This window comes from Antechinus flavipes, chromosome 4 (genome assembly GCF_016432865.1).
Source record: "Antechinus flavipes isolate AdamAnt ecotype Samford, QLD, Australia chromosome 4, AdamAnt_v2, whole genome shotgun sequence".
Lineage (NCBI taxonomy): Eukaryota > Metazoa > Chordata > Mammalia > Dasyuromorphia > Dasyuridae > Antechinus > Antechinus flavipes.
Window position 1 is genome coordinate 481,598,432 of NC_067401.1, and position 21,968 is coordinate 481,620,399.

General features: G+C 37.0%; 1 protein-coding gene across 1 annotated transcript in view; it reads right to left on the minus strand.

Annotated features, from left to right (window-relative positions):
* The window catches only part of LOC127563473 (sp110 nuclear body protein-like), a 56,535-nt gene that overhangs the window by 26,188 nt on the left and 8,379 nt on the right, over nucleotides 1–21,968 (minus strand). Inside the window, exons 9-17 of the mRNA XM_051999985.1 lie at nucleotides 21,219–21,320; nucleotides 19,421–19,525; nucleotides 18,506–18,610; nucleotides 12,291–12,377; nucleotides 9,939–10,025; nucleotides 7,683–7,769; nucleotides 5,513–5,599; nucleotides 3,032–3,118; nucleotides 270–356 (exon numbers count right to left, since the gene is read on the minus strand). Coding sequence (XP_051855945.1) covers nucleotides 270–356; nucleotides 3,032–3,118; nucleotides 5,513–5,599; nucleotides 7,683–7,769; nucleotides 9,939–10,025; nucleotides 12,291–12,377; nucleotides 18,506–18,610; nucleotides 19,421–19,525; nucleotides 21,219–21,320 — 834 coding nt within the window. The remainder of the gene's footprint in view (nucleotides 1–269; nucleotides 357–3,031; nucleotides 3,119–5,512; nucleotides 5,600–7,682; nucleotides 7,770–9,938; nucleotides 10,026–12,290; nucleotides 12,378–18,505; nucleotides 18,611–19,420; nucleotides 19,526–21,218; nucleotides 21,321–21,968) is intronic.

A 21,968-nucleotide genomic window follows, 5' to 3' on the forward strand; every position in this document is an offset into this window, starting at 1 on the left:
GAGGCTGCGACTGACTCTGAAGGACAAGAGCATGCGATGTCCCAGAAACCTCCATCCTCCAGGTCATTCTAAGCCAGGGAAGCTGCTCTTCTCCCCTTGATTGCTACCGAAAAAGGGACCCCAGCAGAGCCCTGTGTTCTCCTAAGGCTTTCTTTGACACATTGATTCTGACTCACACTGAGCTCACAGGCTGGTAAAAGAGTTTGAAATACATGGACTTTTGTGGGCTCCTGGCAAGGCTAACAAGGAAAGACAAGCTCTCGGCTTACCTGTGTCCCTAACCTGGCGGACTTTCCGAACGCCTCCCCACTTCCTTTTTCGCCTAATACTTGAGGATTCGTTGTTATTACTGGCACCTGGAAAGGATAAAATCAGAGCTGGGTAAAGTGGGCATCAAGAGGTCCCTTATAGATTTTGGAGGGTACTTCTTGGTATCTACATACACACATGTGTGTATGTATTATTCCCTCTTTTACCATTCCCAATGGAAATAGGTTTCCAGAACTACCTGCCCTCCTCACTCATTTAGTGTATGTATGTGGATTCTTCTGCATCTCATTTCTATAGAGCTCAAATTTGTTTGAGACAAAATCTTAAAAATCTAAGTTTGTTGAATGTTCTTTTTTCATTCAATATTATTAATTAATTAATTTTGCTGGATATAATATTTTTGGCTGAAACCTGTGCAATTTTTATAGTAGCTCCAGTCTATTGGAATTGGGTTTGTTTAGATTTTTTTGTGTTGCTATTTTACTTTTTTGTTGTTCTTGTTGCTTCTAAAATTTTCTCTTACATCTGGGGATTTTAAAATTTATCAATGATATTTCTATATGCTTTCCTTGTAGGATCGTAATGATGAAGTGATTGGTGCATTTTTTCTATTTTTATTTTCCCCACTTGTTCTATCACTTCAGGACAATCCTAATTCTTATATTATTGTGTCAAGGTTTTGGTTTTTTTTGGGGAAGGTGGGCTCATGACTTTCAGATAATCCAATTACTCTTATGTTTTTTCTTCTTGATCTGTTCTCCAGATATTTTTTTTTTGTAAAATGTTCCACAATTCTCTTCTATATTTCTTTCCTTTTTTGGATTTAATATTTTTATTTCCCCCAGTTACATATAAACCAATTTTTTACTTTGTTTTTAAAACTTTGTGTGCCGGACTCTCTTCCTTCCCCTCTTCACATTGAGAAGACACATGTGAACTTAGGCAAAATATTTCCATAAAAGTCATATTGCAAAAGACAACACAGATCTACCCCCTCAAGAAAAATAAAGTTTAAAAAAGTATACTTCAATGTGTATTCAGACACAATCAGTTCTTTCTCTGCATATGGATAGCATTTGTCATCACAAATATTTCAGAGTAGCCTTGGATGATTGTATTGCTGAGAATACCAAAGTCATTCACAATTGTTCATCCCACGAAGTTGCTATTACTCTAAACACAGTACATTTCACTTTGCTTGAGCTCATGGAGGTTTTTCTGAGAGCATCCTACTCATTCTTTCTTATAGAACAGTAATATCCCATTATAACCACATATCAGTTTATTCGGTCATTTCCCAATTGATGGGCATCCCATTAATTTCCAAGTCTTGCTTTGAGAAAAGAGCTGCTATAAATATTTTTGTATGTATAGGTCCTTTTACTTTTTTCTTTTTAAAAAATCTCTTTTGGGATTCATGCCTACTAGTGATGTTGTTAGGTCAAAGGATTGCATGATTTTATAGCCCTTTGAGAATAGTTTATATTTTTTGATCATTGATCAATTGGCCGACTGGCTCTTATTTTTTTATTATAGCTTTTTATTTACAAGATATATGCATGGGTAATTTTTCAGCATTGACCCTTGCAAAATCTTCTGTTCCAACTTGTCCCCTCCTTCCCCTCATCCCCTCCCCCAGATGGCAGGTAGACCAATACATGTTAAATATGTTAAAGTAAATGTTAAATACAATATAAGTATACATGTCCATACAGTTATTTTGCTGCACAAGAAGAATCGGACTTCAGAATAATGTAAAATTAGCCCGAGAAGGAAATAAAAAATGCAAGTGGACAAAAACAGAGGGATTGGAATGCTATGTAGTGGTTCACACTCATTTCCCAGAGTTCTTTCACTGGGTGTAGATGGTTCTATTCATTATTGCACAAATGGAACTGATTTGGTTCATCTCATTGTTGAAGAGTTGCTCTTATTTTTTTAAATAAATTTGACTCAGTTCCCTATACAATTGAGAAATGAGGCCTTTGTCAAAAAAACTTGCTTCAAAATTCTTTTCACAATTACCATTGCTAGCTGTATTTCCCCTCTGTTTATTCTATTCTTTCTCTTCTTTTACTGTCTCTCCTCAAAAGTGTTTTGCTTTTGAACCCCCCCACATGCCTTCTTTTCTATTATCTTCCCCCCTTCTTTTATCCTCTTTTTCTACTTTCTTGTGAGATAAGGTATATTTCTATACCCATATTAAGTGTGTATGTTATTTCCTCTTTGAGCCAATTCTGATGAGGGTAAGATTCATTTGCTTCTCTTCCCCTTCTCTTCTTCTACTTTTCAAATCACTCTTTTAACTCCTACCCAGAATCCCAGGTCTTAAGAGGACCAGGGCCTAAATAATACCAAATATATATCAAATTGCTGGGCTCCTCAAGGAGGGGAAAGAGAAGAGAAGAAGAAAGAGAATTTGAAACTCAAAATTTTAAAAAAGTATTAAAATGATTTTGACATGTAATAGGGAAAACATTAAATATTAATAATATATAATAATAAGCATAATAAAATATTTTTAAATTTTTAAAGTTAATGGGAAAAAGTTGATTTTACATCACCCATTGGAAGTTTCCAGTTTGGAGAACTGGAAACCATCCTGTGCTTCCCTTCCCTTCACCTCATTGCAATTTATAATCACTTTGTGGTCTGGTGACCACAGTGCAGACAATTTGGTAAGAAAGGTTTGGAACACATGGACTTTTGTGGGTTCCCAGCAAGGTTAACAAGGGAAGTCCAGGCTCATGTCTCAGCTTACCTGTGACCCAAACTTGGCGGACTTTCCGAACTTCTCCCCACTTCCTTTTTCGCCTAACACTTGAGGGTTCGTTGTTATTATTGGTATCTGGAAAAGATAAAATCAGAGTTGGGTAAAGTAGCCATCAAGAGGTCCCTTATAGATTTTGGAAGGTACTTCCTGGTATCTACATACACACACATGTGTGTATGTATGTATTATTCCCTCTTTCACTTATTCCCAATAGAAATAGGTTTTCAGAACTACCTATCCTCCTCCCTCATTTAATGTATCTATATAGCTTCTCTGCACCTTATTTCTATAGAGTTCGAATTTGTTTGAAACAAAATCCTGAAAATCTAACACTTTGTTGAATGTCCTTTTTTATTCAATATTGTTCATTAATTTTGCTGGATATAATATTTTTGGGTACAACATAAATCCTGTGCAATTCTTATAGTAGCTCCAGCCTATTGGAATTGAGTTTGTTTAGGTTTTTTTTTGTGTTGCTATTTTACTTTTTTGTTGTTCTTGTTGCTTCTAAAATTTTCTCTTAGTCTGGGGATTTCAAAATTTATCAATGCTATTTCTATATGTTTTCCTTGTAGGATCTCAATGATGTGATTGGTGGATTTTTTCTATTTTTACTTCCCCTACTTGTATCACTTCAGGACAATCCTCCCTAATTATTTCTTATATTATTGTGTCAAGGTTTTGTTTTGGGGTGTTTTTCTTTTGATCATGGCTTTCAGGTAATGCAATTATTCTTATGTTTCCTCTTCCTGATCTATTCCCCATATGTGTTATTTTTCTTATAAAATGTTTTACAATTCTCTTCTATATTTCTTTCTTTTTTGGGTTTTTAATATTTTTTCCCAGTTATATGTAAACCACTTTTTTCTCTGTTTTTAAAACTTTGAGTTCCAGATTCTCTTCCTTCCCCTCCTCACATTAAGAAGACAGATGTGAATTTATGCAAAATATTTCCATAAAAGTTATGTTGCAAAAGACAACACAGATCTACCCCCCTCAAAAAAAAAATAAAAATTTAAAAAATATGCTTCAATTTGCATTCAGATACAATCAGTTCTTTCTCTAGGTTTGGATAGCATTTGTCATCATAAATCCTTCAGAATAGTCTTGCATCATTGTATTGCTGAGAATAGCAAAGTCATTCACAACTGATCACTCCACAACAATGCTATCACTCTAAACAAGGACATTTGACTTTGAGCTCATGGAGGTTTTTTTCTGTGAGCATGCTACTCATAATTTCTTATAGAACAATAATATCCCATCATAATCATATATCACAATTTATTCAGTCATTTCCCAATTGATGGGCATCCCATTAATTTCCATCATTGTATTGCTCTGAGAAAAGAGCTGCTATAAATACTTTTTTTATGTAAAGGTCTTTTTGCTTTTTGCTTTTTTAAAAATCTCTTTTTGGATTCATGCCTAGTAGTGATATTGTTAGATCAAAGGCTTGCATGATTTTATAGCCCTTTGAGAATAATTCATATTTTTTGATCACTGATCAATTAGGGACTGGCTCTTATTTTTTTAAAAATAAATTTGACTCAGTTCCCTACACATTTGAGAAATGAGGCCTTTGTCAAAGAAACTTGCTTCAAAATTCTTTTCACAATTACCATTGCTAACTATATTTCTCCTCTGTTTATTCTATTGTTTCTCTTCTTTCACTCTGTCACATCTCCTCAGAAGTGTTTTGCTTCTGACCCTCCCATATGCCTTCTCTTCTATTATCCCCCCTTCTTGCATTCTCCTTTCCTACTTTCCTGAAGGATAAGGTATATTTCTATACCCATACTGAGTGTGTATGTTATTTTCTCTTTTTCATCACTTTGTGGTCTGGTGGAATGAATCCCAAGCTTGTTTTCAGATCCCAGCAGTGCTGTTCAGTGCCTGGGCAATCTTGCCAAAGTTACTCTGGGCTCCAGTTTTCTCATCTTCAAAATGGATCCATTGGACCAGAAAGCTTCTAAATCTTTGATCCAATTAAGATCCATTCTCTACAGCTTTCCTTCTCCCTCCCCTCACTAACAGGTCAGGGCCCCAGCTTGGGCTATGGCCCCTCTCTGGGTGTTAGGGCAGCTCTCAAATGTTGGGGACATTACAGATTTCTAATGCTACGTAACTCAGAAGGCCCCAGTTTTGTGACAATTCTCTGGCACCAGGGGATCATTTAGGGGGAGGAGAGAGCGGGGTGGCGGCAAACAGGTTTCTTCTACTGATCTTTGTTTTCAATGACTGGACCCTGGCAGTCTGACATACTTTGATTGCTACTGATAAGGGATTCAGCAGAGTCCAGAGTTTTCCTAAGCCTTATTTAACATTTTGATTCTGACCCACTCACACTGAGCTCACAGGCTGGGATGCTAAGCTGCAATCTGGTAAAAGGGTTCAAAACTCATGGGCTTTTGTGGGCTCCTGACAAGGCTAACAACAAGGAAAGACCAGGCTCATGTCTCAGCTTACCTGTGTCCCTAACCTGGAGAACTTTCCGAGTGCTTCTCCACGTCCTTCTTCTCCTAACACTTGAGGGTTCATTGTTATTATTGGCATCTGGAAAAGATAAAATCAGAGCTGGGTGAAGTGGGCATCAAGAGGTCCCTTATAGATTTTGGAAGGTACTTCTTGGTATATACATACACACACGTGTTCTAAAATCTAAGTTTGTTCAATGTTCTTTTTTCATTCAATATTATGAATTAATTTTGCTGAATATAGTATTTTTGGCTGCAACCTAAATCCTGTGCAATTCTTGTAGTAGCTCCCTTTTTTTTTTTGTTTTGTTTTGTTTTGTTATTTTGTTTTTTGTTCTTGTGCTTCTAAAATTTTCTCTTAGATCTGAGGATTTCAAAATTTATCAATGATATTTCTATATGTTTTTCTTGTAGGATCTCAGTGATGAAATGACTGGTGGATTTTTTCCTATTTTTACTTTCCCCACTTGTTGTATCACTTCAGGACAATTCTCTCTATTATATTATTGTGTAAAGGTTTTGTTTTGGAGGTGGGGTTTTTTTGGTCATGGCTTTCAGGTAATCCAATTACTTTTAAGTTTTCTCTTCTTGATCTGTTCTCTAGATATGTTGCTTTTCTTATAAAATGTTCCACAATTCTCTTCTATATTTCTTTCCTTTTTTGGACTTAATATTTTTATTTTCCCCAGTTACATATAAATTATTTTTTAACTTTGTTCTTAAAACTTTGCGTTCCAGACTTTCTTCCTTCCCCTCCTCACATTGACAACACACATGTAAGCTTATGCAAAATATTTCCATAAAACACATGTTGCAAAAGACAATACAGATCTATTCCCCTCAAGAAAAATAAAGTTTAAAAAAGTATGCTTCAATGTGTATCCAGACACAATCAGTTCTTTCTCTGGGTATGGATAGCATTTGTCCTTTAGAGTACTCTTGCATCATTGTATTGCTGAGAATAGCAAAGTCATTCACAACTGATCACTCCACAACAATGCTATCACTCTAAACACAGGACATTTCACTTTGCTTGAGCTCATGGAGCTTTTTTCTGAGAGCATGCTACTCATCATTTCTTATAGAACAATAATATCCCATCATAATCATATATCACAATTTATTCAGTCATTTCCCAATTGATGGGCATCCCATTAATTTCCAAGTCTTTGCTCTGAGAAAAGAGCTGCTATAAATACTTTTTTATGTAAAGGTCCTTTTCCTTTTTTTCTTTTTTAAAAATCTTTTTGATTCATGCTTAGTAGTGATATTGTTAGATCAAAGGCTTGCATGATTTTATAGCCCTTTGAGAATAGTTCATATTTTTTGATCACTGATCAATTACGGACTGGCTCTTATTTTTAAAAAAATAAATTTGACTCAGTTCCCGATACATTTGAAAAATGAGGCCTTTGTCAAAGAAACTTGCTTCAAAATTCTTTTCACAATTACCATTGCTAACTGTATTTCCCCTCTGTTTATTCTATTCTTTCTCTTCTTTCACTCTGTCTCTCCTCAGAAGTGTTTTGCTTCTGACCCTCCCCCCCATATGCCTTCTCTTTTATTATCTCCATCCTTCTTGCATCCTCCTTTCCTACTTTCCTGAAAGATAAGGTATATTTCTATATCCATACTGAATGTGTATGTTATTTCTTCTTTTTCATCAAGGGCAATCTTGCCAAAGTTACTCAGAGCTCCAGTTTTCTCATCTTCAAAATGGATCCATTGGACCAGAAAGCTTCTAAATCTTTGATCCAATTAAGATCCATTCTCTGCATCTCTCCTCCTCCCTCCCCTCCCCTCACTAGCAGGTGAGGGCCCCAGACTTGGGCTATGTCCCCCTCTGGGTGTTAGGCCATCTCTCAAAGGTTGGGGACATCACAGATTTCTAATGCTATGTAACTCAGAAGACCCCAGTTTTGTGACAATTCTCTGGGACCAGGGGGTCATCTGGGGGGAGGAGGCACACAGGTTTCTTCTACTGATCTTTGTTTTCAATGACTGGACACTGGCAGCCTGACACTCTCTTTGCTCTTGATAAGAGACCCCAGTGGAGTCCAGAGTTCTCCTAAGCCATGTTTAACATTTTGATTCTGACCCAGAATCACACTGAGCTCCTGGCAAGGCTAACAAGGAAAGACCAGGCTCATGTCTCAGCTTACCTGTGTCCCTAACCTGGAAGACTTTTCGAGTGCTTCTCCACTTCTCTTTTCTCCCAGAAGTTGAGGGTTCATTGTTATCACTGGTATCTGGAAAAGATAAAATCAGAGCTGGGTGAAGTGGGCATCAAGAAGTCCCTTGTAGATTTTGGAAGGTACTTCTTGGTATATACATACACACACGTGTTCTAAAATCTAAGTTTGTTGAATGTCCTTTTTTCATTCAATATTATGAATTAATTTTGCTAAATATAATATTTTTGGCTGCAACCTAAATCCTGCGCAATTCTTATAGTAGCTCCAGTTTGTTTTGTTTTGTTATTTTGTTTTTTGTTCTTGTGCTTCTAAAATTTTCTCTAGATCTGAGGGTTTCAAAATTTATCAATGATATTTCTATTATGTTCTCCTTGTAGGATCTCAATGATGACATGGCTGCTAGATTTTTTTTTCTATTTTTACTTTCCCCATTTGTTGTATCACTTCAGGACAATTCTCTCTATTTCTTTTATTATTGTGTAAAGGTTTTGTTTTGGGGGGTGGGGTTTTTTGGTCATGGCTTTCAGGTAATCCAATTACTTTTATGTTTTCTTTTCTTGATCTGTTCTCTAGATATGTTGCTTTTCTTATAAAATGTTCCACAATTCTCTTCTATGTTTCTTTCTTTTTTTGGACTTAATATTTTTATTTTCCCCAGTTACATATAAATTACTTTTTAACTTTGTTCTTAAAACTTTGTATTCCAGACTTTCTTCCTTCCCCTCCTCACATTGACAACACACATGTAAGCTCATGCAAAATATTTCCGTAAAAGTCATGTTGCAAAAGACAACACAGATCTACCCCTTTCAAGAAAAATAAAGTTTAAAAAAGTATGCTTCAATGTGTATCCAGACACAATCAGTTCTTTCTCTGGGTATGGATAGCATTTGTCCTTTAGAGTACTCTTGCATCATTGTATTGCTGAGAATAGCAAAGTCATTCACAACTGATCACTCCACAACAATGCTATCACTCTAAACAAGGACATTTGACTTTGCTTGAGCTCATGGAGCTTTTTTCTGAGAGCATGCTACTCATCATTTCTTATAGAACAATAATATCCCATCATAATCATATATCACAATTTATTCAGTCATTTCCCAATTGATGGGCATCCCATTAATTTCCAAGTCTTTGCTCTGAGAAAAGAGCTGCTATAAATACTTTTTTTATGTAAAGGTCTTTTTGCTTTTTTCTTTTTTTAAAAATCTCTTTTTGATTCATGCTTAGTAGTGATATTGTTAGATCAAAGGCTTGCATGATTTTATAGCCCTTTGAGAATAGTTCATATTTTTTGATCACTGATCAATTAGGGACTTGCTCTTATTTTTTAAAAAAAATAAATTTGACTCAGTTCCCTACACATTTGAGAAATGAGGCCTTTGTCAAAGAAACTTGCTTCAAAATTCTTTTCACATTTACCATTGCTAACTATATTTCCCTTCTGCTTATTCTATTCTTTTTCTTCTTTCACTCTGTCTTTCCTCAGAAGTGTTTTGCTTCTGACCCTCCCATATGCCTTCTCTTCTATTATCGCCCCCCTTCTTGCATCCTCCTTTCCTACTTTCCTGAAGGATAAGGTATATTTCTGTATCCATACTGAGTGTGTACATTATTTCCTCTTTTTTCATCACTTTGTGGTCTGGTAGAATGAATCCCAAGCTTGTTTTCAGATCCCAGCAGTGCTGTTCAGTGCCTGGGCAATCTTGCCAAAGTTACTCTGGGCTCCAGTTTTCTCATCTTCAAAATGGATCCATTGGACCAGAAAGCTTCTAAATCTTTGATCCAATTAAGATCCATTCTCTGCAGCTTTCCTCCTCCCTCCCCTCCCCTCACTAGCAGGTCAGGGACACAGACTTGAGCTATGGCCCCTCTCTGGGTGTTAGGGCAGCTCTCAGAGGTTGGGGATATCACAGATTTCTAATGTTATGTAAGTCAGAAGGCTCCAGTTTTGTGACAATTCTCTGGCACCAGAGGGTCATCTCGGGGCGGGGCACACACGTTTCTTCTGCTGTTTTCAATGAGTGGACACTGGCAGCCTGACACTCTCTTTGCTGTTGATAAAAGACCCCAGTCCAGAGTTCTCCTAAGCCTTGTTTAACAGCTCACAGGCTGGGATGCTAAGCTGCAATCTGGTAAAAGGGTTCAAAACTTATGGGCTTTTGTGGGCTCCTGACAAGGCTAACAACAAGGAAAGACCAGGCTCATGTCTCAGCTTACCTGTGTCCTTAACCTGGAGGACTTTCCGAGCACTTCTCCACTTCCTTCTTCTCCCAGAAGTTGAGGATTCGTTGTTATCACTGGTATCTGGAAAAGATAAAATCAGAGCTGGGTGAAGTGGGCATCAAGATGTCCCCTAGGGTCTTTCCGGGACCTCTTTCTTCAGAGACCCCCAAAACAAAACTCAATCACTTTTTTCCCCTAATGTATTTATTTATTTAAACTTAATGCAAAATAAGAAAAAACAAAATAGAAAAAGAAATACAGAATGAGAACAAAAAAACAAACAAAAAACCTATTGTCATGCCCTACAGGAAGGATTCAAAATATGTAACAAGAAATTTCTATCTTAAGAAAGCATATATAATAATAGATGACATTGTATTCAAACTGCCCATCTTTTGTCTGCTTCCTTGCAGGTTTTCCTTTGTTCTTTACTGTGCACTTTTTACTTTATTGTGTTTTTTCCCCTTTCTTCCCCACTCCCCCAAACAGACTGCAGTTAAATACAAATACATTTACATGCGTGTGTGTGTGTATACTTGTGTACATACACTGATACACATACATCCACATAAATCTAAAACAATATTAATGTGGCTGACATATAATGTCGCTTTCTCTCTTGATTGAATCTTTTTAAAATTTGACTTTCTAAAATCAGTGATTACTACCCCAATTTTTTTCTAATGAATTCTACTTCTGATCATTGTAATTATGTTTATGTACATCTCTTATTTTTTATCCCTGCTAACTTCCATCTCTTAACTTGCCTTGCTATTACTTAACTTCCCTGCTGTGGCCCCTCCTCCACGGATCCCTCCCTTATTTTCTCCCTACCTTTCCCCTCCCTCTTTATCTCTTTCTCATTAATCTATATACCATCTCCCACTCCCATTAATCCAAACACCCTTCTTTACCCTATTTGATCCTATACCCCCGTTTCCTTCATTCTTTATCCCTTTCCCAACTAAGGGATTCCTATCCCAACTCTTTATCCCTATTCCAACAATTTGAATTGTTTCGTTGGTGGTGGTAGGGATGGTAGTTGTAAAATTTTCTTTATAATCTGGGAATTTTCAAATTTAGTAATGATATTTCTTTGTTTTCCTTGTAGAATTTCTTTGAGGTGGCAATTGATTGGTTTTTTCCTCTATTTCTCTTTTTCTTCCTTTTCTATCACTTCAAGACAATTTTCTATAACTATTTCTTATATGTCAAGATTCCTTTTCTGGTCATAGCTTTCAGATAGTCCAATTATTTTTATGTTTTCTCTTTCTGATCTGATCTTCAGATCTGTTGTTTTTTCTTATGTTTCATATTTTCTTTTATTTTTCAAATCACTCTTTTAAACCTTTCCCCTGAATTGCAGGCCTTAAGAAGTAGCTGGACTAAATCAGATTATATCTATATTAATTAGTTTTCCTTCTCTTGGAGGGGAGATTAAGAGAGGAGGAGAGAGAATTTTGATCTCAACATTTTTTCAAGTTGTTAAAATGGTTTTTCCATGTAATTGGGAAAATTTTAGAAAAAAAATAAAATGTATAATAAATAAAATAACAATATATCATAATAAATGTAATAATATTTTAAAAATTTTAAAGTTGATGGAGGAGAGAATATCTTACATCATCCATTGGAACTTTACAATTTGGAGAGCTCTAACATACCAAATCCCACTGTGCTTCCCTTCCCCTTCACCCCATTGCAACTTATAATCACATTGGGGTCTGGTGGAAAGAGTCCCAAGACTTGTCTTGAGATCTCAGTCTTGCTATTCAGTGTCTAGTTAGGCTTGGCAAAGCCCTTTAGTCATTCTGATTTCAGTTTTTTCATCTTCAAAATGGATCCACTGGACCAGAAAGCTTCTAAATCTTTGATTCAATTAAGATCCATGCTCAGTAGCTCTCCTCCTCCCTCCCCATCCCTCAATGGCAGGTCAGGGCCCCAAGCCTGGTGGCTATATCTCCTCTCTGGCTGTTGGGGCAGCCCTCAAAGATTGGGGACATTGGAGATTTCTAATGATATGCTCAGAAGTCCTCAGTTCTGTGATAGTTCTCTAGCACAAGGGGAATCCCTCCTGAAGGGGATACAGGTCTCTCCTATTGCTCCTTGTTTTCAATGACTGGGCACGCAATCTGACAGTATCTCTTGATTGCTACTGACAAGGGACCCCAGCAGAGTCCAGATTTTTCCTAATCCTTATTTAACATTTTGATTCTGACCCACTCACACTGAGCTCATAGGCTGGGATGCTAAGCTGCAATCTGGTAAAAGGGTTTGAAACACATGGACTTTTGTTGGGTCCTGGCAAGGCTAACAAGGAAAGATCAGGCTCATGTCTCAGCTTACCTGTGACTCTGACCTGGAGGACTTTCCGAACGCCTCCCCACTTCTTTTTTCGTCTAAAATTTGAGGGTTCGTTGTTATTACTGGTATCTGGAAAAGATAAAATCAGAGCTGAGTGAAGTGGGCATCAAGAGGTCCCCTAGGGTCTTTCTAGGACCCCTTTCTTCAGAAACCCCCAAAGCAAAACTCCCTAGAACTAGATGGTGAAAAGGGGTCAAATCACTCTTTAAAATCACTCTTTAACCCCTACTCAAGAATCCCAGACCTTAAAAGGTGGCTGGGGCTGGCTTTTTCAAGGAGGGAAGAGGGAAGAGAGGAAGAAAGAATTTGGAACTCAAAATTAAAAAAAAAGTATTAAAAAGGTTTTGACATGTAATTGAGAAAATATTAAATAATAATATATAATAATAATTATAATAAAATATTTTTAAAATTTTAAAATTGATGGAAAAAGATGATCTTACATGACCCATTGGAACTTTCCAGTTTAGAGAGCTCTACTATACTAAACCATCTTGTGCTTCCCTTCCCCTTCCTCCCTTTGCATTGTTATGGTGTGGTCTGGTGGAAAGAGTTCTAAGTCTGTCTTTAGATCCCAGCCATGCTACTTAGTGCCTGGGTCACCTTGGCAAAGCCACTCTGGGCCTCAGTTTTCTCATCTTCAAAATGGATCCATTGGACCAGAAGGCTTTTAAATCCTTGATCTAGTTAAGCTTTCAGTTTTCCTTCAACCCTTTCTGCCTTCATTGGCAGATCATGGTGGCTATGTTTCCACTCTGGATATTAGGGCAGCTCTCAGAGACTGGAGACATTGGAGGTTTCTAATGCTGTATAGCTCAGAAGCCATGACAGTTATCTGACACAGAATGGTCCCTTCTTGGGAGGGGGACACCGTTTTTCCCCATTGATCCTTGTTTTTAGTGAGTCGGCACAAAGTGTCAGATTGCTCTGATGTAGGTATAGTCATCAATAGGAAAAGTCCTTATTGAGGGATTGAGTTTAGATCTAAGGAAAAGTCCATGGCCCACCCAAAGGCACCAGGGAAGAAAACCCCTTAGGTTACTTGGATGCCAAGATAATATATAATAACAGTGGGGATCAGTTGAATATTAAATTTTATTGGCAAGTGATTGACAAGAGTCAATCTTGTCAGGAGGGGGAGGGGAAGAAGGTGGAAAGGGGAAGGGGATCCAATTATAACTCATACATACACAGAATGAAGCTCCCCTAAGGGCAGTGTTGGTTTTAGTATTATAGTGACATGGGTCTAAAATCTTGATTTTGGTGGCTGCCTAGTTTGCATGTCAAGGTTCAGGGCACATTGCTTTTTTGGTTTCGAAAGTGTAGGGAAGGAAGTCAAAATGATGGTTGGCAAATTATTTGGGGACACACTGCTATGGTAATTGTTAACCTCTTATTGTTAGTAGTTTTCCACACCTAGATTTTATGAGCTTACAACCTCTCTTAAGGGAGGACTGTCATAATAGCTTGCAAACCCAGTCTTATAACAATGGTTTCCATGCATAGACTATAGCCTTTATTAAGGAGATAATCTTATGACCATTAGACCTGATATTATAATACAGTACCTGTGTTACCTATGAGAGAACTATTAGTCAGGTTCAATTATCTTTTAGAAATGAGTTTCTACAGTGGTGATATAGTTGGTACAGAACATCTCTCCTCTAAATTCTATGACACACACTCTCCCACAAGTACATACAGAACTCAGGGAAAAGTAGATTTGAGTTTAGACGTCACACTGGCAAAAGGATAATTTTTATATCTACAGTTTCTTCACATCATCTTGAGGATATGTCATGTTTCTAATCCTGGACAATATACCTTTATTAACACAGCCAATCCACTTTACAATCCACTTGGCCAAGAGATGGAGATTATGAGAGCAGAAATTATGTGGATAGTCATATGCAGTCACTATATAGTGTAATTTTTCTGTATTTTTAAAATGGTTTTCATAGGACCAAATTCATATACTTTTTGGTATATGTATATGGACTATACTGGTCTCCTAGCTGGCCCATGAATAAGATCCTTATTTCTGGATTTAGGTATTCTTTCTGCCTCTCCTCCCTCTCCAGAATTCTTTCCCTTCTTTGATTCAACCAACTGAGCTCTCCAGCTTCCTTTAAGTCATAACCAAAATCCCCCTTCCTACAGGAAACTTTCCCCAACTTCTCTTAATTCTAGTGCTTCCCCCTATTAATTATTTCCTATTTATCATATATATATTTGTTTCTCCTATTAGACTATAATCATCTTGAAGGTAAGATCTGTCTTTTGTCTCTATTTGTGTCCCTACTACTTGCCTCTAAAAAGCACTTAATAAATGTTTAGTTATGAATTGATTTAGAGCCAAAGCAACCTTAGAGGCCATTTAGTTCAACTCTTTCATTTCGTAGATGTGAAAAGCTTAGGTTAAGTGAACTGCTCAGGATACACAGCTAGTAAGTAACAAGAGTCAGGATTTCAACCAAGATCCATTGACTTCAAGTCAGTGCTCTTTCTGTCATACCATGATGTTACAAGGGAAGGTTTATATTGGAGATTGCATATCTACAAATAACCATTCTGTACCAACCAAAGACATCAATAACATATTTTTACAAAAGGAAAAAACAAATATTGTGAGAAATTTAATCAAAGACAGTTGAAATGTAGCCAAAACTCAATTATGGCTTCTCCTGAACTCTCAATTCAACAACTGTTAGAAAAGAGAAAATAAGTTGGTTTGATGTGACCTGTGTTTATTGAAGCTTTAGTCTCTGTGATTTTCTCTTTTCCTTGAAAATGTTTTTTAAAGAATCTTTTGTATTCACATTACCTTTATCACCTGAATATTTCTCTCCTCCCTCACCTATCCAAAGATGTTCCCCTTAAAAAAGAATAAAAAAGATGGGGATAGAGAAGTTTATTCAAATTAACTAATATATTATTTGAGATGACAAATATAGGCACTATATGTTTCACACCCATAATCCCCAACTTTTTCTTTTTCTTTTTTTTTAATATTTTGTTGTTTATATAACCACATATGTAATTTACACATATGCACATACATACAAATATATCCACGAGGGATTATATATGTTTGTATATACAGCCACATATATTATATTTACACTACAGACAAAATGGGCACTGATGAAGCATATATATCATATGTATATATACACACACATACATATATACACATATATTTGTGTATAGCTATGCATATATTCTAAATATACTTTTCATCCCCATATTCCAGTCTTGTGCCTTGATGCAAAAGGTCTTTTAGATCACTATATGGTTGAATGCGTCCCATTGCACTAAATAGATAAGAAAAGAATATAAAGTATACATAAGATCCTCCAAAAGTTTTCATTTTAAAAATATTATGGAAAGGTAAAAGGTTGTTTATGCCTTTTCTAGATTAAATTCTAAGATATACTGAGATAGGACAGGGCCTCCAGTAGCACTTGATGCAAGAGAGTTTTCCCCTTGCCTCATCATTTCTCATTGGCTCCCATAGGTTCTTTATGGTACCTTAGTTGACATTAGCTGTGAGGTGGTCAATTAAATGCAGCTTGTTTACTTCCCTAAGGGTCAGGCCAATCACAATCCTTTTTTTTTTTTTTTTTTTGTGAGTGGGTAATCCCCAACTTTTTCAAGAAAACAAAAGAAATGCTTCTCCCCCACCCATTTTCACTAAAAACAAGTTTGCTCTTTATAAATAATGTAGCATTCATTTTGTTATTCTTTATGTTAACATTATTGCAGTGATTTAGTTTATTGTTTTCCTGGTTCTGCTTACTTCTTTCTACATTAGTTCACATATGTCTTTCTAGACTTCTCTGAATTCTTCATATTCCTTGTTTCTTATTGCACAGTAATATTACAATATATCTTAGTATCACCACCTTTTTTTTTAGCCATTTCATAATCAATGGGCCTCTACTCACTTCATAGCTTTTCATTATTACTATAAGTTCTTTCTTTTAATCTCTATGGGCTATGGAGAACCATAAAATTCTCCTAATGTAGAATCTGAATTAGTATACACAGAATGTCTCCTATATATCTTGACATCTATTACTAGGATCTTTGAGTCAATGGGCATAGACATTTTAGTCATTTTATTTACATAATTTCAAGTTGATCACCAGAACAGACAAATTTAAAACTGTACCAGAAGCACATAGTGTGCCTATCTTTCCATAGTACCACCTATATTGATTGGGTCAATTTTCCATCAGTAGCCCAGCCAGCTGTCTATTCCATGGGACATCCTATTTCCTCCATTATAAGCTGATCATCTGAAATTTCATCTTTTAATGAGATTAACATTTTCTCAATTCCTTCAGTTGCCCTTCTCCTCTGATTGGAAGACTGGAGGGAAGAGTGGGCAAATTACTCCCAATGTGTTTCTTTCAGAACTTTTCAGGTAACTCTCTATTTTCTATCAGCAGTTCAACTTAGTTCCCTCTTACTGGGTCTTTCCTGGTCCCCTTACCTTTTTCAACTTACTTTTGTATGTTTTTTCCCCTATTAGATTGTAAACTCCTTGTGGAAAGGAACTATTTTTCTTTTTTATTTGTACCTCCAGTGCTTAGTGCCTGGCATATAATAAATATTTATTAAATTGAATTTTCCAGGCAAATCTCAGAGTTGTTTTGATTTATCTTTCTTTTATTTTATTCTTTTGTTTTTAGTGTTTGGAAGCATTTTTCCCATTATGGTTGTGGAAATTTGCCATTTTATTCTGAGAAATGTTTATTCATATCTTTGGATTACTTATTCACTGGGAAATGATTACTGTTCTTATATTTTTGCTAGGTCACAGTGTATCTTGGATATGAAATCCATCTCAGAGATTTTTAAACTGGCTTTTTTCTACTTGTTCACAAAATACCTCTTTAATGATCTAGTTATAGGATTTTCCCAGGAATAATAAGAACTGATATTTATATAGTTCTTATAATGTGCTAGGTATATGCTATAAGTGCTTTATCAATATTATCTCACTGATCTTCATAACAACTCCAGGAGATGAATGCTACTATTATCTCCATTTTACAGATGAGGAAAATAAGGCAGACAAAGGTAAAGTGACTTACTCAGTTACATAGCTAATGAGTGTCTGAGGCCAGATTTGAACTCAGATCTTCCTAACTACAAGAAAGCTCACTGGTTCTGTATTTGCTAAGAAATTAAGCCTTGTAGACTACACATCTCAAGACTCCCTGGATTACTAGTCATGGTGAAACTATGGCCTAATTTTTGAGACAACCATGTGCAAGATTATCCTACATAGAGTGTAATCCTATAGTAGAGACAAAATATTTATATCATGAGGCTTCTTTGAAAACAAAAGTAGTTGAATAAAATTACTGGTTATTTTGAAACTATTCAATTTTCTTCATTAAACTCCTTCTTCCTCTGCCCTCAGCCCAGAGAGCCAATACTCATGGCCTCAGAGCACCTGTGAGGATCAGCATAGGTCCATGGTTTTTAGGAGAATAAGCTCATTTATTCATATGTCATAACTTCCAAAGCATCCCTGTTGTGTGATCTTAGGTAAGTCCATTCACATATCTAAGTTTCCTCCATTCTGGCTCAGATGAGACAATATATGAAAATCCTTCAAGTGCTGAAGTAACAAAAAATGTAAGCTGATATTATTCCTGTTGCAGTTATTAAATGCAATTAATATTATCAATAGTTGCCAACTATTGGTAACTTTTATTTCTTCTAAAAACTGCCTGTTCACATCCTTTTACCATTTATCAAATGGAAAATGTATCTTCATTTTTATAGATCTGAGTAAATTCACTATATATTTGAGAAATAAGGCTTTTATCAAAGAAAATTGCCGGAAAAATTTCACCCCAATTTACTAATTTCCTACTCAGTGCGACTGCATTGATTTTGATTGTACAAAAATATTTTTAATTTCATATAATCAAAATTATTCTAATCCTAAAATATTACAATTGTTAGAAAAATGAAAAACTCTGTCCTCAGGGACCTGAGAAACAGCCAGGGAAGAAAGATATGATATATTCAGGTTATTAGGAGGTTAGGAAGGAGACATGATGTGACCTTAAGGGCAAAGGTGAGATTTGGGTTGCAAAGAAAAAGAAGATAAAGGATAGGAGTGGGTAAGAAAAGAAAGATTTGCAGAGACAGGAGGTTTCCAAAAACTCAGATACCTTGAATAAGACTTTGAGAAGTCGTGACAGCTGATTCTCCCCTAAAGCAGCTCCTTTGCATAGGAGATCCCACACTGATCTGTGCTGTTGATCCCTCTGGAGACTCTAGATAAGAAAGAAAACCTCAGTCAGAAAAGGAGATAGATACAGGGACAGATACCTCCCTAACTCTTCATAAAGTTTTCAAGCATCTTTGCTAAGAAGTACTTTATGTAGTCTCAGTCATCTATGCTTTGGGAAAACCAGTGGGAAATAGTAGAAGATATCTTTTCCTGTCTCTCTGAATACATAAGCGCCTACTCTTTAAGATCCCAATTGGTTCTAGATTTATGTCTTACCATCTTTGAAGTACTTTTGGATCGGGACTAATGGTGGGTGTTTCTGCATGTTGATGGAGTAGAATAGGACTCCCATGATAAATTTTCTCCCCAGTTTCCAGCTAACTTTGCATTGATTTTGTTTGTGCAAAAATGTTTTAATTCATGTAATCAAAATTATCTATTTTATTTTTTGAGATATTGAAATTATTTTTTTCCTAAGGCAATTGAGGTTAATTAATTTGCCCAGAGCCACACAGCCAGGAAGTGTTAAGTGTCTGTGGCCAGATTTGAATTCAGATTCTCCTGACTTCAGGGCTGGTGCTCTATCCATTATGCCAACTCGCTGCCCCAAAGATATTACAATTCTTACAAAGCTGAAAAACTAAGGGAGGTTACTAAGGGACCTGTCACACAGTTATTGGGGAATAAGTTATGTTCAGGTGATAGGAGGAAAATATGATGTGGCGTGAGGTATAAAGATGAAAAACCTGGATATCTCAAAGAGAAAAGGCAAAGGAGAGGAGGGAATAAGAAAAAAAGGATCTGAGTAAGAGATACCTGAACAAAGATAAGAGGTCTCCTGAAACTCAAGTACCTTGGTCAGAGGATTGGGGAGTCCTGGCAGCAGATGCCATTTCTGGGTTGCTCCTTTGTACATGAGATTCCATGTTGACTTGTGATGCTGATCTATTTGGAGTCACTAGACAACAAAAAAAGCTTCAATCAGGGAAGGAGGCAGAGAGGGACAGACATCTCCCTTACTCTTCACATCTTTTCAGGACTACTGTTTAAGCCCTCTATGGAGCTATCAATGGCTTTTTCAGGTCCCTGCAAACATAAGAGAAGACATCTCCTTTGTGTGACAGTTGGAAGTCCCCTGTGCAGCCAGTCCTAAACAGGCTTCAAAATGTCAGTGGAAGACAGGAGCCAGCAACTCTCTATATACTCATAGAATATAACAACTCCTGTATAGAAGCCAGCACAGGTAGACTAAGGTGTCTATGCTTTGGGAGACTGTGGAAGATTTCTTGAAGACATAGGATTTCCATTTCAAGATCCTAATTGGCTAGATTTGTGTTACCATCTTTGAATCCTTTTGGATTAGAATTAGTAGTGGATATTCCTGCAGGAAAATGGGGTGGAATAGGACTGCCAGGACCAAATTCCTCCCATTTCCTGACAAATCTGTCTGAATTGATTTTGTTTGTACCGGAATGTTTTAATTTCGTGTAATTCCTGGGATATTGGAATTCTTACAAAGATAGAAAAACTAATGAGCTGCCCTCAGGGACCAGGGACACAGCCAGTGAATGATATATACTCAGGTCAGAGGAAGACAGGATTTAGCATGAGAGGCAAAGTTGTGGCCTAAGGATCGGAGGGAGAGAAGACAAAAAGAAGGAATGGGTAAGATAAGAAAGATTTTCCGAGACAGGAGGTATCCTAAAACTCAAATATCTTGAATAGAGTTTTGAGGAGCCCTGACAGCAGAAGCCCTCTCAAGGTTGCTGCTCTGGAGAGAAAATACCATGCTGCCTTGTAGTGTTGATCCACTGTAGTGGATCAGCACCGTAGTGCTGGAGTCACTAGACAGCAAAGGAAAGCTTCAATCAGAGAAGCGAGCAAATAGGGACAGACACATCCCTAACCCTTTACTTCTTGTCAGAGGACCCTGTCTAAGTTTTCCATGCAGCAATCAATTAACCTGTTCAGGTCATAAGAAGGGACATCTCCTTTATGTGGAGGTTGGGAATCCCCCAGAGCAGCCAGAGGTAACCATTGCTGGAAAAGTATGTCAGAAGCAGGAACAGAAAGCCCTCGTTGTACCCACAGGAATGGACAACTCCTGTTTAGAAGCCAGCACAGTTACACTCAATCATCTATATCTTGGAATATTAGTGGGAGAGACTGGATGTTATTTCTTCCTGTCTTTCTGATCACATAGATACCCTCACTTCAAACGTCAAATTGGCTCTAGATTTGCCTTACTATCCTTGAAATTCTTTGGAATTTGGGCTATTGGATATTCTTACAGATTGAGGAAGTAGAATAGGACTGCCTGAATCAGATTTCCCCTCAGTTTTCTGCTAATTTTGGCAGCATTGATTTCATTTAGCAAAAAATGTTTTAATTTCATGTAAACAAAATTATCTGTTTTAATTCTGGAGATATTGCTATTCTTACAAAGATGAAAAAGGGAACCTGACACACAATTAGAAGAATCCTGGCTGTGTAGAAGCCAGGATATGCTCAGATCCCAAGATGGTAACTTGATGTGACATGAAAGTCAAAGCTGAGGCTGGGCCACAATGGGAGAGGAAAGGGGGAGAGAAGAAAAAAACTGGGTAACAGAGACCGGAACAGAAATGTATGATCTCCTAAAACTCAAATACCTTGAACAGAGCTTTGGGGAGTCCTGTTAGCTGATGCCCTGTCAAGGTCGCTCCTAGGGAGAGGAGATCCCAAATTGCCTTGTGGTGATCCATCTGGAATCACTAGACAGAAAAGGAAAACTTCAGTCAAAGAAAGAGGCAAATGCACTGGGACACACACTTTCCTGACTCTTCTTTACCCCTTTTCCAGAGACGCCTGCCTAAAGCTTTGCATGCATTTGGAAGGAGATGCTCAAGTGCCTGCAAATATGAGAGGGGACATCTGTTTTCTGTGGCTGTTGAGAGCCTCTCAGAGGAGTCAGATCTAACTAGCCCTGGAAGGGAAATGGGAAACAGGAGCCAACTCCTTTACTTGTACTGGGAAGGAAAAACTCCTTGTAGAAGCCAGCACAAGCAGGCTCAGCTGCCTATGCCTTTGCAATGCCAGTGGTTGACAATGTAAGATGTTTTTTCCTGTCTCCCTAAACACACAGGTGTTTTCCACCCAACTGGCTCTAGATTCATCTCAACATCTTTTAAGTGCTTTTGGATTTGGACTAATGGTGGATATTCCTGCAGGTTTATGGGGTGGAATAAGACTGCCAGTTTCAAAATTTCCCCCAGTCTCTTGCTAACTTTGGCTGCATTGATTTGGTTTGTGAAAAAATGTTTTACTTTCATGTAATCAAAATTATCCATTTAACTTCCTGAGATATCACAATTGTTAAAAATAAATGATGAAAAGCCAGAGGGACTCCCCAAAAGAACTGA